General features: G+C 47.4%; 1 protein-coding gene across 1 annotated transcript in view; it reads right to left on the bottom strand.

The window, feature by feature from the left end:
- The window catches only part of ABCA13 (ATP binding cassette subfamily A member 13), a 335,379-nt gene that overhangs the window by 109,809 nt on the left and 209,310 nt on the right, over window positions 1–16,260 (bottom strand). The window contains exons 46-48 of the mRNA XM_070477641.1: window positions 6,734–6,788; window positions 4,528–4,705; window positions 1,997–2,112 (exon numbers count right to left, since the gene is read on the bottom strand). Coding sequence (XP_070333742.1) covers window positions 1,997–2,112; window positions 4,528–4,705; window positions 6,734–6,788 — 349 coding nt within the window. The remainder of the gene's footprint in view (window positions 1–1,996; window positions 2,113–4,527; window positions 4,706–6,733; window positions 6,789–16,260) is intronic.

Raw genomic sequence — 16,260 nt, 5'->3', positions numbered from 1 at the left:
ATAAATAATAATAAATCAACTATTAAAATAAACTAACTTAATTACCAAAGAGGTCATGACGCCGTGACCTCTATCTGAACTACAGAGAGCAGCCAGCTCCTGCCGCACCCGGCCACTCCGCCCTTCTCTGTTCCCTGGGACGTAAACAGTCCTAGCGCGCCGCTGCGCGGCTGTCTGGATGAGCACCTGGGGCAGCAGCGGTCAGAGCAGATTTTAACCGAGGCGCAGCAGCGGCGGTCTGTGAGCCAGCCGTGGAAGGCAGCTGCAGCTGCTGTGAGATTCCTTTCCAGAATGAGCCAGCACTCCCTCCCCGACAACCCAGCACTGCTGATTCAGCGACTTCCTGTCCGTCCAGCACTGAGAACTCCGCGATTCCACGCAGGGTGCACGGCTTCCATCCCAGCTCAGGGAAGTAAGATCCTTCGTGCCACTCAGCAGGCTTCCCCAGGGGCTCAGTAGTGAAGAATCTGCCTGCCACTGCAGGAGGTGCAGGAGAGTGGGTTCAGTCCCTGGGTTGGGAAGATCCCCTGGAGGAGGGCATGGCAACCCAGTCCAGCATCCATCCCTGGAGAATTCCAAGGACAGAGGAGCCTGGCGGGCTACAGTCCATGGGGTCGCAAAGAGACACGACTGAGCACACACACGAAGGGCATAATTTATTTTTAATGAAACCTATGGTAGCTTCTAACAACCTCTATTTTTTATGAAATGATAATGTCATTTTAATATTTTAACACTGAAGGTTGGAGGCCCGCTAACCATTATTCTGCCATTCATGGGGTTTACCACGCTTTGAAACTGGCCCCTCCACCCACACTGCAGGAATTTTCTAAGACATGGAACAGGATTCTGGAATCTCATCTTTATCATCCTTTAGTGTTAAATGTGCACTGAAGAGTGGCTAAGGTTTCATGTTTTTATGTAAGTTAGATTCTCTTTTCTGTCTGAGGTTTTTAGGTTTTTGCTTTTTTTTTTTCCTTTTTGATGCTTATTCTCCCTTTCCAGCTTAAATATCGATTTTTCCTCCATAGAGAGAAAGAAAAGAAAAAGGAAAATCATAACTGGGCATGTTTTCCTATTATACCTTATGAGACTCTGATCACTTACACAATCCCTAGTTTTTCCAGATTCCAAACAAACAGCCCCTTTTAATGCCCGACTGTGTTCTTGGGTCTCAGCTTATTCTGGGATCAACCTTTCTGAGACGGTTCTGGGGCTCCGTGTGTATGTGTGTGATCAGTCGTGTCTGACTCCTTACAACTCCATGGACTGCAGGCTCCTCTGTCCATGGAATTTTCCAGGGAAGAATACTGAAGTAGGATGCCATTTCCTATTCCAGGGAATCTTCCTAATCCAGGGGTTGGACCCATGTCTCCTGCATTGGCAGGTGGGTTCTTTACCAGCGAGTCATAAGTTAATTTTTTCCCTACTATCATCAAGCATCTCTCACATGCCTAGCCTAGACCGAGAGTCAAGCGATGATCTTATGCATTCTTGCTACCTGGCAGGCACACTCTGGGGACTGCTAGCAAGGATCCTGATCAGTGTGTACAAAGGAGAAATTTGTAAAATGACTTTTCTGCTTTTGCTACTTTGACCCTGTGAGAAAAAAAATAAAGTGATAGAAGTTAGACAAAACATTTCCAAACTACTGAGACCAGCAGAGGGAGAAATACGGCAGTTGTAGAGCTTCACGAGGAGCACAGTTCCGGAGCTGAGTGGGTGGTGTGTCTGAGCCCCAGAGGAACATCAGAGACAGAATAATGGGCTCTCAGACAGACGGGGCCGAGCCGTCCCCATCACTGCCTACCCCCCACCGTGAGCAGGCACCAGGCGTCCTGCTCAGGCTGCTCAGCTCCGTGCCCCTGGAAGCAGTAGCGTAATTGGTTGGAAGGAGAGAAAACCATGAAGCTGGCAGCAGATTCAAAGCTGCCCTGGGGGGGTTCTCCTTCAGAAAACAAGCTGTAATTCTGCAGCCACGCGTCTCATCACATACCCGAAAAGTACCAGCAGCAGGGCTGTGGCCGCCAGGTTCTCCCGGAAAGTGAAGGCGGTGAGCTGGAAGGCCACAATCACAGAGACACACAGGCAGACGGAGACCAAGTAAAAGAGCTGAGAAATAAAGAGAAGAGGACCTGTTAGCACACGGGTTTGTTTATCACCATCCCTGACCCCTGCCTGCCAATACAGGAGACATAAGAGAGGCGGGTTTGATCCCCGGGTCGGGAAGACCCCCTGGAGGAGGGCATTACAACCCACTTCAGTATTCTTGGGCTTCCCTGGTGGCTTAGACAGGAAAGAATCTGCCTGCAATGCAGGAGACCTGGGTTAGACCTCTGGGTTGGGAAAATCTCCTGGAGGAGGGCATGGCAACCCACTCCAGTATTCTTGCCTGGAGGATCCTCATGGACAGAGGGGCCTAGAGGGCTACAGTCCACGGGGTCGCTTGCAAAGAGTCAGGCATGACTGAGCAACCCAGCATGCACGCCTGACCACAAGCTCTCGCTCGGCTCCCACTTAGCCTGTGTCCTGTCTGGCCCAGCACACGGTTGCAGTGGTGGACTCAGGCCTGGAGAGTCACAGTTTGGGACTGAAACATGTCCCCTTCAAGACTCATGTCAAATGAGGTCGTGAGGATGGACTCTTGACTTACAGAGAGACGAACTAAGGACACAGGCACCCGGAGTGAGGACGTGGGGAGGAGACGGCTGTCCCCCAGTCCTGGAGGGAGGCCTCGGGAGTGTCACCAGCCCTGGGATTCCAGCCTCCAGAAGGGCCACGAGATAAATATCTAACGTCTACACCGCCCACACCCACCTCCCACGGGAAAGGGCAGGAACCCAGCCCCACAGGACACACAGCTTTTTCCCACACTAAGAATTAAGAATAGAAACCCCTCCTGCAGGGAGCGGCCCCCGAGCGCTGACAACCCGCGGGCCAACCCCCGGCCGCAGTGCCCCTCCCAAAGTGTCAGACCCCAGCGCCAATCTCAAGTCACCCTCCGTCCAATGGCCCTCTCACGCCTCTGGTAAACTGAGTCTCAAGATGATTGCATCTTGTGTATTTATTTGTATTGATCTACTTGCTTTCTGCTTCCACCCATAAGAGCACAAGGTCCTTACAGGCACAGACCCTCTCTGCCCCATTCATGGTTTGTCCACAACACCTCAGACACACCTTAAAAAAAGTGAAAGTAAAGAAAGTGAAGCGGCTCAGTCGTGTCCGACTCTTTGCAACCCCTTGGACTGTAGCCTACCAGGCTCCTCTGTCAATGGAATTTTCCAGGCAAGAGTTCTGGAGTGGGTTGCCATTGCCTTCTCCAGGGGATCTTCCCAACTAGGGATCGAACCCAGGTCTCCTGCATTGCAGGCAGACGCTTTACCATCTGAGCCACACCTTGGCGCAGAGCAAAACCTCAAGAGCCTCTATTAAATCAGTGACCGACTAGGTGGGGAATGACTGGATGGAGGTGGGATACCGAGAAGAAAGCAGTGCTCCCTGACTTATGCCCCCAGAGTAAAGAGAAGCCCCGGTTAGTGGGAGGGAGAGGAGGACAATCGACTCATGACTTCAGGAAGGGGGAGGCTCTGGGTCTCTCCTGCCTGCTTTTATGCTCTCCGGGCATGTCCTGCCCCTTCTCCTCGGAAGTAGGGGTCACTCTGCATCATTAAATAGCAGGCATGGCGATGGGCAGCCAGGGAGGTCCCTGAACCAGGACTGGGCAACTGGCACTGCCCCGCCCGCTCTGCGCCCTCTGAAGCAGTCATCCCTGGTTCTGCGCTTCTGTGTCATGGTCCTACAGGGTCAGCCTTCAGGACGCGGCCTGGCCCCAAGCGGGCATCCAAGGAGGCCGCTGTTTAAACAGCAGGGATGGATGAGCTCACCCACTCCTCACCCACATTAGAATATGAGCCTCTCAGAACTCACGGCCACATTAGGAAACACACGCCCCGTGTAGGACTTTGCTGTGCTCACCTGCCCTGCTGGTATTCTAATTAATGGTCATTTCTCCTAAAAATCAGCTTTCAACGTCCTTTAGTCTGTCCTGCTCTTCTGAGTCAGCCTGTTTTGAATTGTTTTCTCTTCTTCCTCTTGCTTCTTTCATTCTCTGTGCACACACTGCGTCCTGCAGGAAGGCATCCCTGGCTACCTCGATTGGGGTGAATCTCCTTCTCTTTGGGGTTCTCACAACACCTTACATTGCCATTTCTTGTGCTGATTGCTATGCTAGGTTTTAACTGCATTCCCGCTAGTTCATCTCTTACACAGCTCTGTGCATTTCGCCTGGGTGGGAATTACATCTTTTGTCCCCATAGCTGCCCAAATCCCAGCTTATGTCCACCTTCGCCTCCTCAGAAGAACACTGCTGGAAAGTGCAGGGAGTAGGCTTAACGTGAAATGTGCTCCCAGGAAATGGCCAGCAAGGGGCAGCCACACACACACACATGCACGCACACAGATGCACACACACATGCACACACACCTCCCGGGGTGCAGGGACACAAAGGGACAGCGCCAGAGTCCTACCATGTCAAACAGGAAGTTCGTGAGCCAGTAGGTCCGGTAGCCCAGGCCGCTCATGTGCTGCAGCCTCTTGGCTCCGGTCACCCTGTCCCGCACCACGGAGCTGCCGATGGACGCGGAGAGGATGGAGAAGCCAAGCACGATGCACAGGGCGACACCGCACTGGCGGATGCTCTCCAGGCTGCGGGCGGGAGCAGAACGGGCATCAGAGGCTGACGGGACCCGGAGCTTCTCCTGCTGCTACAGCCAGTGAACTGTCAGTTATCCGTTGAATGGTTACAGGGATGGGCGGGACTGACTTTTTGCAACCCCATGGGCGGTAGCCTGCCAGGCTCCTCTGTCTGTGGGATTCTCCAGGCAAGAGCACTGGAGTGGTTGCCACGCCCTTCTCCAGGGGATCTTCCCAACCCAGGGACAGAACCCACATCTCCTGCACTGCAGGCAGATTCTTTACCACCTGAGCTACCAGGGCAGCCTGAAGGGAAGACAGGGGTGGGGAAAAATTATTAGCAGATGATATGAAATCATATGTGTGAAACTTCTGGAAACTGCAAAGCATGACAGAATTTAAAGAATCTTCCACTTACTTTCTTTAAAAAGTGGGAAAAAAAGATCTTGCATCCTTTCTCTACTGACTTATAAGGTCTCACAATCTCAAGAAAACTAGCTGTTGTCAGATGTGTTGCAAAAATTTTGTTTCTCTCTTCACTTTTTAAAGTTTATTTTTTGACAGACTTACTTTTCATTTTGAATATATATTATATAATCTATATATTCTTTAACTTTATAGGCTTTGCATTGGGCTTAGAAAACTTTTAGTTCATGAAAATTACAAAAAATATTCGGACATCTTCTTTCATTATCTTAAAGTTTTACTTTTAAGTGTTTGTTTCATATGGATTTTATTTTACTGTAAGAAAGTGAGGTTAAAATGCAGATTTGTTCATTTACTTTTCAAATAGCCAGTGAGTTCTGCCAACACTGTGAATATATATATATATATATATCTTCTCAAAGGAAAAATAAAAGAAAAACAGGACCAGCCAGCATATTGGCTAAGGGTGTGGATTCTCTTACTAAAGCCCCTTGATGCCCTTTCACGGCCGGGGTTACAGCTCCCAGCATCCAGAGGCCACAGAGGAGCGTGAAGCTCACCCACAGCTGCCCGTCTGCCCACCCAGGGCCTTGACTCGATGCTGAGTCTGCTCTCAGGTGAAACGATGGCCCCTGCCACCTGACCTGCACGCCGAGCCGTGCCCTCTGCCCACTTGGGGCCACCTCGCTGGACAGCAGCCCCCGTGGGGCAGGGAGGCGATCAGCCCCACCTCAGGATCTAATCTCTCAAAGCACCAAAGCTCTGCATAGATGGTGGTGCTCGGCGACGACACTCACTGTGCTTTCTGAGCCACTTTTAACTGGAGCATCGCTCACACCTCTGGCCCATCACCCCCTCATCCTTGGAGATGGTCAGAGCCCAGCTGCCTCCAGTGATACACGGATGAAATGGCTCAGCTCAAACCGTCCATCACATCTTACTGTACGACCTAAGTTGACAGGCCCACACCTAGAATCCTGGGCAGGCGTCAGGTAAAGAAAAGGCCCCAAGAGTCCATGTGTAAACGTGAGGACCACCTGCCGTGTTCAGGACGTGAGGGGAGGTCGCCCATCAGGCAGATCGGTGTCCTCCCACCCCGGCTGGTAGGTCACAGGAAGTACATAAACAGTACATTTTCTTATCATCAATTTTTAACTAAAAGTTTGTTCACTGGATGGCAGAGAAGGGAGATGGGGAGGAGGAGACTCCTAGGTCCATACATAAAGGGCCTCACTCCACCATCTCCATGTGGACAGCGAGGACAGACTCACAGGAGCTGTCAGGAGGCGTCGCCTGGTGACCTCAGTAAATAACTATGCTTAAAATCTTCACTTGAAAAAGATGTTTGGTCCCATGGGCTTTGGTGAATCATCCCCTTAGAACAACTTCTGCCTGGAACTAAGCTCTACAACAGGCACATCCATTTTAGACTCAGCTGATGCACTTCCTCCTTCGTCATCCCTGCCCACACGCTTTGCACAGCAATGCCCAAGTCTTGTTCCACTCAGCGTGTCTGCCAGCACCACTCACGGATGAGAAGAGGGACGAGACGCACCCCTGCCAACCCCAAGATGCTCTTCCTTAGCCAGCCCGCCCTCTGCTCCTTCAACTCACATCTTGTCCTCATTCAGTAAGGCCCCTCCATACGGGTGGCTGTAGACTGTGATTCCTACAAAAGAGAAATTGGAAAGGAGTGAGAGAGCCCTGCCTGCCGTCCAGACACAGCCCACCTGCCGCGACCTGAGGCACCGTGACTGGTGCTGCCTGCCCACCTGGCCAGGGCCAGCCCCTCCGCCTCGAGGATGGCGAGGCCCAGCCAGCAGCTCAACCAGGGCGCCCTGGAATTTCTGCAGCTGCTGCGCCCAGAAACCACCCACACGCACTGAACACACCTGCACCACACTGGAGCCTCAGCACTAACACGTCACAGCGGCGGCCTGCCCGTCACTGCAGCCCAGGCAATGTGCTACCCACGATTCACCGTGGGGAGCCGGGCTCAGGGAGACCAGGCAACAATGCACCAGGGCGATTCCTTCATGGAAACCAGTGAAGTACTCAGAAGCTCTCCTCTAAATCAAGCCACGTCTAGACAGAAAACTGAAACACTCCACTGGTCCAGCTTTGCTTTGGGGATTGTTTTCTTTTTGCTTTATTAGCTTTTTGAGGCTTTTAATTACTGTAACCATAGCAGCTAATATGGAGACCTTGCCATCAACTTATCAATTAAAAGGACTTTGTCATCTGTACCATCTTTCTAGATTCCATCAGTTCAGTTCAGTTCAGTCACTCAGTCATGTCTGACTCTTTGCGACCCCATGAATTGCAGCACGCCAGGCCTCCCTGTCCATCACCACCTCCCGGAGCTTGCTCAAACTCATGTCCATCGAGTCAGTGATGCCATCCAACCATCTCGTCCTCCGTCGTCCCCCCTTCTTCTCCCACCTTCAATCCCTCCCAGCATCAGGGTCTTTTCCAGCAAGTCAGTTCTTTGCATCGGATGGCCAAAGTATTGGAGTTTCAGCTTAAGCATCAGTCCTTCCAATGAACACTCAGGACTGATTTCCTTTGGGATGGACTGGTTGGATCTCCTTGCTGTTCAAGGGACTCTCAAGAGTCTTCTCCAACACCACAGTTCAAAAGTATCAATAGGTTCATGTTGAATACCTAGGGCTGATTCATGGAGATGTATGGCAGAAACCATCATAATATTGTAAAGTAATTATCCTCCAATTAAAAATAAAATAAAATAATTTTTTAAAAAACAGGATTTCATCGTGAAGGCTTTTGAGACATCCATGTGTGCTCCCCACCCCAGCAAATTCCATCAGTGTTATATCCAAAAGAACTCCAGGGCATCAGGCGTCTCATCTCATGTCAACAATAAAGACCAACCCCTTTTCCTGTTCTGACTGGTCATCTCAGAGGTGCAGAGCTGAGGGGCAGCGGCGCGTGGAGCTCACCACTGCATCCTCGCCCCACCTCACCCGCCTCCCCTACACGCCTCCTCCTCTGGTGGCTCTAGCCAGTCACCTGTATTTTGCACTCTCTTACGACGGCATGTCAGATATTTACAGAAACACATAGGGCAGAAGTAAACATAAATAAAGAGCTTGGTGCCAGAAGAGACGGCAGAAGCCAGGGTCCCACCAGTCCCGCCACCAGGCACTCTGACCCCTGTCCACTCCCATGCCTCCTTCCCACTCCAGGCTTTGCTCCTCCCGCCCTCGGCTCAGCCACACACCAAAGCACCAGCCTTCACAGCAGAGAGAGCAGTGGGAGCTACTAGTCCAGCAAGCTCCCTGCACAGTTTCCAGAACCATTTCTGGGCTCTAAATTAATACTGTCTGGGTGCTCTCCCACAGACTCTCAGCCTGCGTACCAAACACCCGCAGTGGGCTTCCCACCCCCTAGACTTGATGTACACATCTGCCGTGAGCCAGCTTTGGTGCTCTTGCCTACTGGGACCACTGACACCCCCTCTTCTGTCTTCCTTTCCCTGAACAAGGCTCCTCCCCCTCCTTAGGTATCCTCCAGCTCTGGCTCCTTCAGGTGCTGAGTCACCTGACAAGCAGCCCCGCATCCACCAGCCCTGTTGAGAGGTGGCCCAGCAGCTAAGGGACTGAGGATTGTGCTCAAAACATGCAGATCCAGCCAAACTCTGGCAAGGGTCCCACCAGCCACTGGCAATGCCGTGCAACACTCAGGGCTCCATGGATGAATAAGCACATTCTAGAGGAGAAAACACCTAGAGAAATGCAGCTAGCTGACAGGCAGCTTGGAAAATATTTTATTTTAGTGACACGGGAGAACGTTGGACTTGACTAACCTGAAAATAACCAGTGGAGCAAGACGGAGCCTGAAAATGCCTTCAGGTGGCTAGAGGATTGTCATGAGCACAGAAGATGGACTCAGTCTACAATGTTCTAGAAGTTAGTCCAAGGAGGCAGATTCAAAAGACAAAGAAGCATGTCATTTAGAGGGTTGAAACTTTGGGTGAGCCTGACCTCTGAGGAAGGAGTCTTCAGCATCTTGTGTTTGGCTGGTGTTTCCTACTTGCAGTCTTTGCAAGAGAATAACACTGTGATTGTAGGGCCGGAGCTTCCCTGAGTTCTATGAGCTTCTAGAGAATTCTCTACCGTGATGGAGAGGCTGTAGCCAGCTAGTCAGAAGCTGCAGAGTTGAGAGGGGGCTGGGGAAGGGAGGAAACTGAGGTGGAGGGGCTCCAGCGGCCTCTCTAAGAGAAAGTCATGTCTGGCTCTTTTGTGACCCCATGGACTGCAGCCCGCTAGGCTCCTCTGTCCATAGCATTTCCCAGGCAACAACACTGGAGTGGGTTGCCATTCCCTTCTCCTTCAGAATATCTTCCTGATCCAGGGATGGAACCTGGGTCTCCTGCATTGTAGGCAGATTCCTTACCACCTGAGGCCAAACACAATCAGCAGGTGAGTGACCGCCACAATCCTGACCACCTGGACCCCAAGTCATCCACTGTCCGCATCTACAGCCTGTGATGCCCGTGCGGTAGGAGCCACGGAACTGCAACAGCATTCCCTGAAACTAGGTTTGTCTCCATCACACCGCGTGTCCTCAGAGCTGCGCTGAGCTAACAACTGGGAGCTGATCATGAGGAAAAGGCCGAGGCTCCTCAAGGAGGACAGCGCAGGATGAAAGGAAACCACTCACATCTCTTCAGTGTCGCTTCCAAAGCCTTTCAGAAACAGCATTTCGAAAAATACATTTTGAATACACTTGCCTGATTTTTCTTTGATTATTCTTATCATTTATATTCCAGCTTTTCTTTCTAAGAATTGGCCCACGGCAATGTATAAATGTATAAACTTAGTTTTTAGTCTTTTCATTAGAGCACGTCTTCTATAGTTTCCAGAGTCCATATATCTGTCATTTGTAAAAATGCACATCTGTGCTTTTGTCCACTATTCATTATAATAGCAAAGTACTTAACTTGTCTCCAATTCAAGTAGTCACTTTTGGGTTCATTTCTTCTGTAAAACTTATCTTTGCAAGAACTAATGCCCAGATGTCTGTAAACATCTACACCCAAAGAAAAGACTAGCTTTGGCATCAACTGTGGGTAAAAGTTTTTGTTCTTTTAATTAATTCACTATAAGAAATGGAAGAGTTTATTTAATCTGACAGAGTATTAAGAGAAATGTGTGAACTTCTCTGACTAGAAGGCATTTTGATGGCTTTCTATCTGTCTCTTCTTCCTCTTAATCTCTCCTGGAAAAAAAGATTTTGTTATCAATATTAAGATTAATTATTATGCTTATTGAGTAGTATATGCCAATCATAAAAAGGTTTTAGATAAAGAATAGGGTACTGAGTAAAATTAAACCATAATCCAATCCAAAACCAACCAAAATTAATCACTATTTGCATTTTGATATTAATTATTTCAAAATGTCCAGGGTTTTGTCTATACACACATTATTATTAAATTATATTTCACTTCAGGTATCTTCTATCTCATGGATCATTCATGACCTTCAATTAATTTTTTGCTACATTTATGCAAACATGTGCATAATCTATGTATTTCACTAGAATTGATGTTCACCAAATTATTTTATTCACTCTACGGATTTGATACTTTTGTGATATTACTCCTGATGAAGTTCCTACATGACTGTCTTTGGGCGTTCTTTTTTCCTAGGAATATTGATGGTATGTTTCTGAGGCACAACCCACAGAAGGGTATTTCTGTGGTATCTTTACTTTACAAGCAACACTTTCACAATGTATGGAGTTTGGTGAAGTGTTAGTAGTTCACTTGTGTCCAACTCTTTGTGACCCCATGGACTGTAGTCTGCCAGGCTCCTCTATCCATGGGATTCCAGGCAAGAATACTGGAGTGGGTGGCCATTCCCTTCTCCAGGGGATCTTCCCAACCCAGGGATCGAACCCAGGTCTCTGGCATTGCAAGCGGATTCTTACCACTGAGCAGGAGTTTGGGTGTCTGGCTTTTTCCTGCCATGTTCTGTAGGCGGTGTTACAGGACCTGCTGCCTTGGAGAGTGTGCTTAGAGTCAGAAATCAAATTCTGGTTCCTCCAAATGGAGTAGCCCAAATACCCCCAGGCTGTCTCCCTTGTGAGACCACAAAGCCTTGGCCACCACACTACAGAACTACAGAGAACTCGGAGAACTACAGAGAACAGAGAACTCAGAGAACTCACAGAACAGAGAACTACAGAACTCAGAGAAAGGTTCTGACGGGCAGGGACAAGGGTCTGAGGACACAGGGGAGGACACTGTGTGTGTCCCCAAGTTTACGTACTGCCCCCACACATCCAGACGAGATGCCACCTCCAAGTGGGAACAGCCAGCAGGGAAAGATTTTTGTCTGTGCTGGCTCCAAGAAGCCAGGAAGTCAGAAAAATGTGGCCCAGTGAAAGGAAACCCTCCTAGAAATATCCACTCCAGCCCCCATTCCAGCCAAAAGTCTCTAGGAAAACTGCCCTACAGCAGGTCCCATCTGGAAGTGGCTCCCCTCCTACCTGGGGAGACGGCTGGCACCCTCTGCCAGCGTTCAAAGGTGAGCTGAGCCTTTTCCCACACCTGGCCAGCGAGATCGACTGAGGGAGGCAGAGCGCGGTGAGGCAGCGGGAAGCCCAGCCCCAGGCTGCCCCACGTGGGGCAGGGCTGCCGGCGCTCTGCTTCACCACCATGCTCCGTCCTGCCCTACGGCCCGTCAGGGGCCACGCCTCCATCCCAGCAGCATCACTGAGGCTAAGGGGGCTCTGCGGTGGGGCATGTGGTGTGTCAAGGGGCCTCTAGGAGATGAACATAAACCCTCACTTGGGAGCAATGAGACAGGGCATGCTGACACCTTATTTGCCAGGCTCAGTATATCTCAGCCCACCCTCCGAAACAAGGCAGATCTGTTGCAGGGCCCAGGGGTAGGTTCAACATACATTATCCACCTCGTCTCAGGCCAGATTTCAACAGAAGGACTGCCTGCTTAAAAACAAAACAAAACCACTTCCCTGGATTCAGAATCTAATAATCTGGCATCCAGAATGTCCGGGATTGAACTGAGAATATCCTTCATAACAAGAACCAGAATAGTCACAACCTGAAAGAAAAGAGACAGTGAACAGACACCACCACTGAGATGAGGCAGGATGTGAGAATTACCTGACAACACAGACTGTAAAGATGCTTCAACATGGGACTGTGAATTCTCTTTAGATGCAAAGATAATTCAGTGTATCAGTGAAAAAAACATAGCAGTGATAAAAATAATTATGTGGAAATTCTAAAACTGAAAGTAACAGAAATAAAAAAAATTTACTAGATATACTCTACAGTTGGGTGGAAATAGAATGATAGAATCAGTGAGTTTGAGGATGAACAACAGAACTTACCCATGCTAAAAAGCAAAGAAAATAAATCCCAGAAACTAAGGGTCCTATGGGAAAATAACAGAAGACCTAACATTCTTATTATCATAGTCCAAGAAGAAAAGAGAGAGGGGGATTGGAAAAGCACTTGAAGACATAATGACTGAAAACTTTCCTACACTGGCAGGAGATGTAAACCTACAAAGTCCAGAGCTAATTCCAAATGAAACTTAAATGAATCCCAAGCAGGAAAACACAAATAAATCCATGCCACAATATATTATAATCAAATTTCCAAAAGGTAAAGATAATCTTACAAAGTCTTAAAACCAGCCAGAGAAAGAGATGGTAACACAAACTCAAAATACAGTGGATTCCTCATTTGGAACCATGGTATCCAAGAGAAATTGGCATATTTTTCAAGTGCAGGATTTTCTTTTCTAATTGACAGCCGTGAGTTATATATTCAGAGAAACTACATTTCAAGAATGAAGGAGAAATTAAAACACTCTCAGTGGAAAGAAAATTAAGAGAATTTGCCATTAGTAAACCTACTCTGCTTATCTGAGGTGACTGGTATTTCTCCCGGAAATCTTGATTCCAGCTTGTGCTTCATCCAGCCTGGCATTTCACCTGATGTACTCTGCATATAAGTTACATAAGCAGAGTGACAATATACAGCCTTGAGTACTCCTTTTCCAGTTTGGAACCAGTCTGTTATTCCATGTATCAATAATCTCTGATACACAGATGACACCACCCTTATGGAGAAAGCAGACAAGAACTAATGAGCCTCTTGATAAAAGTGAAAGAGGAGAGTGAAAAAGTTGGCTTACAAGTCAATATTCAAAAAATTAAGATCATGGCATCCAGTCCCATCACTTCACGGCAAACAGATAGGGAAACAATGGAAACAGTGACAGACTCTATTTTTTCTGGCTCCAAAATCACTGAAGATGGTGACTGCAGCCATGAAATTAAAAGACGCTTGTTCCTTAGAAGAAAAGCTATTACCAACCCAGACAGCATATTAAAAAGCAGAGACATTACTTTACTGACAAAGGTCAGTTTAGTCAAAGCTATGGTTTTTCCAGTAGTCATGTATGGATATCAGAGTTGGACTATAAAGAAAGCTGAGCACCAAAGAACTGATGCTTCTGAACTGTGGTGTTGGAGAAGACTCTTGAGAGTTTCTTGGACTGCAAGGAGATCAAACCAGTCAATCCTAAAGGAAATCAATCCTGAATTCTGATTGCTGATGCTGAAAATGAAATTCCAATACTTTGGCCACCTGATGTCAAGAACTGACTCATCAGAAGACCCTGATGCCGGGAAAGATTGAAGGAGAGAAGAGAAGGGGACGACAGATGATAAGATAGTTGGATGGCATCATTGACTCAATGAACATGAGTTTGAGCAAGCTCTGGGAGTTTGTGAAGGACAGGGAAGCCTGGCATGCTGTAGTCCATGGGGTCACAATGAGTTGGACGTGACTGAGCGACTAAACTGAACTGAACTGAAACCTACTCTAAAATAGCAAAAGTCAGTCTTCTAAACAAAAAGGAAATCATAGCAGAAGACGACTCAGAACTTCCAAAAGGAAAGAAGAACATCAGGATGTGTTAAAAATGGAGATAAACATAGCAGACCGGCCTTTATCACATGAGTTGCTCAAGTCATACTTTGTGACACAAGAAATCGTTAGAACAGGATATAAGGCGGCGCTCAGTTATAAGTAAATACCTAAGACTGCTATAATTCACAAATCGAGAGACCTAAGGGGCCTAAGTTCAAGTAATGTTTCTATGCAGCACTCAAAGTGGCAAATGCCAGTACCAGTAAGACCCATGCACACTGTAACACCTAGAATCACTAAGAAAACTAGATGGGGGAGATACTCAAAATATGACAGCTAAACCAGACAGAATCCCAAAAACCGTTCCAGACTTCACAGGAAGGAATGGAAAAGAAAACAGAAGAAACAAAACAAATAATAAAGTGTCAGAATCACAATGTAAATCCATTCAATGTAAATGGTCTCCATATGCCAATTCAGTGGCAGAGATTGGTAAGAGTGGATTAAAAAATAAGATCCAACTATACTGTCTACACAAAATTTACTTCAAATATAATGACATAGGCTAGAAATAAAAGGACAAAAAAGATATACTGTGCAAATATTAATTTTAAAAGCAGGAAAATTATATTAATATCAATTAAAGTAGACTTCTCAGCAGCTAAAATTATAGCAACAGTGAGGAAGGCTACACGATGACAAATGAATTAGTCCACCGAGAACAGATAACTATGTACCAACCATCAGAGCCTCAAAATATATGAAGCGGAAATAGGCACAGTGGAAAGGAGAAACAAATCCACTGTAGTATTTGGGAACTTCAGTACACCCCACTCAGCATATGACAGAACTACCAGACAGAAAATCAGCAAGTGTATCGATGAACTGAGCCACAAAACCAGGCAGTAAAACCCAATCAATATATATAGAACACTCTACCCAACAACAGCAGAATACTCATTTTTTCCATCCCCCATGGAAACTTCACCAAGATAAACCAAAACTGAACCATAAAACAAACGTCAGCCAACATAAAATCATTAAAAGATGCAGAGTGTATGTTCTCTGACTATGATGAACTAAACAAAAAGTCAATGACAGAAAGGTAACAAGAAAATTCCACAAGACTAGAATTTAAACAACACACTTCTAAATAATCCCCGAGTACAAGAACAGGTCTCAAAGGAAATTTTTGAAAGTCAGAAGCTGATCTTATTTGTATTGCTTCAAAAGTAATCAGTCACAGCTTTGTAAAAGAAACTGTTCTTCAGCTTTGAACTTAAGAAAAATCATCAGATTTTTTAATCAATAATTTCTATCTCATAATTTCCAGTTTGGGAATATTGCTTGATTTATGGCAAATTCCTTTGTTGGCCCAGAGTTATGCTGTTTTGTTTTTGATGCACATTTTCTTCTCTCATCATTCTTTGTTAATTAGTATTTGTTTTCTTTCTTTGTTACATTAAAGTAACAAAGTATTTGTTTTCTTTCTCTACCTAATCCAAATAGCTCTCCTCCTCATCATCAGTTTAATGACACCATCCTTTCCCTCTGTGCTCTGAGGAGGCTGCACATGGGACAGGAAGACTTGCAGTCAATACGGTGACTCTGCATCCAATGAAAATTTATGTCACCATCCGCATCTCGGCAGTCATCTTCTGCCCCAACCCTGCCACTTGGGCTGGCTGTCCTTCCCCTTTTCTCTTCTGTTGGATGAGTTCGCATGTCTCCCTAGACCTGTGCAGACGGGAGCTCATCCAAAGATGCTCTCTTAACAACCCCTTCTCAGCATGTGCGGTGTCCTCCTTCCACGAGATGTGGGGCAGGCCCCTGACCCCATGCTGGGTTTGACAGCTGGCTTTGTCTTCTGCTCTGACTCCTCCTTGAGGAGGCCAGGGGCTGGTCCTGACACCTCAGTGCCTACGGCCCTCTCAGCACAGGGAGCTCATCACCTCCGCTTGGGTGAGACCGGATTTTCTCTCTCAAATATCTCCAAACAAATTGAAGGCCAGTGCTGATGGCCAGTTCCTGACACCCGACATCTCTTTGTGCAGAAACTCTGCACAGACCTGACCAGACCTCCTGTTCTCAGGCCTGGCTCTCTCACCAGGACTCAGGGGTTTATTCCTACGGGATGTGCATCTTATTCCATCACAAGGAATGTAGGGAGGAAATTCTACTAAACATATTTTCCTTCTGATCA

This window comes from Odocoileus virginianus, chromosome 1 (assembly GCF_023699985.2).
Source record: "Odocoileus virginianus isolate 20LAN1187 ecotype Illinois chromosome 1, Ovbor_1.2, whole genome shotgun sequence".
NCBI classification, from domain to species: Eukaryota; Metazoa; Chordata; class Mammalia; order Artiodactyla; family Cervidae; genus Odocoileus; species Odocoileus virginianus.
This window is presented reverse-complemented; position numbering and strand designations above follow the sequence as displayed.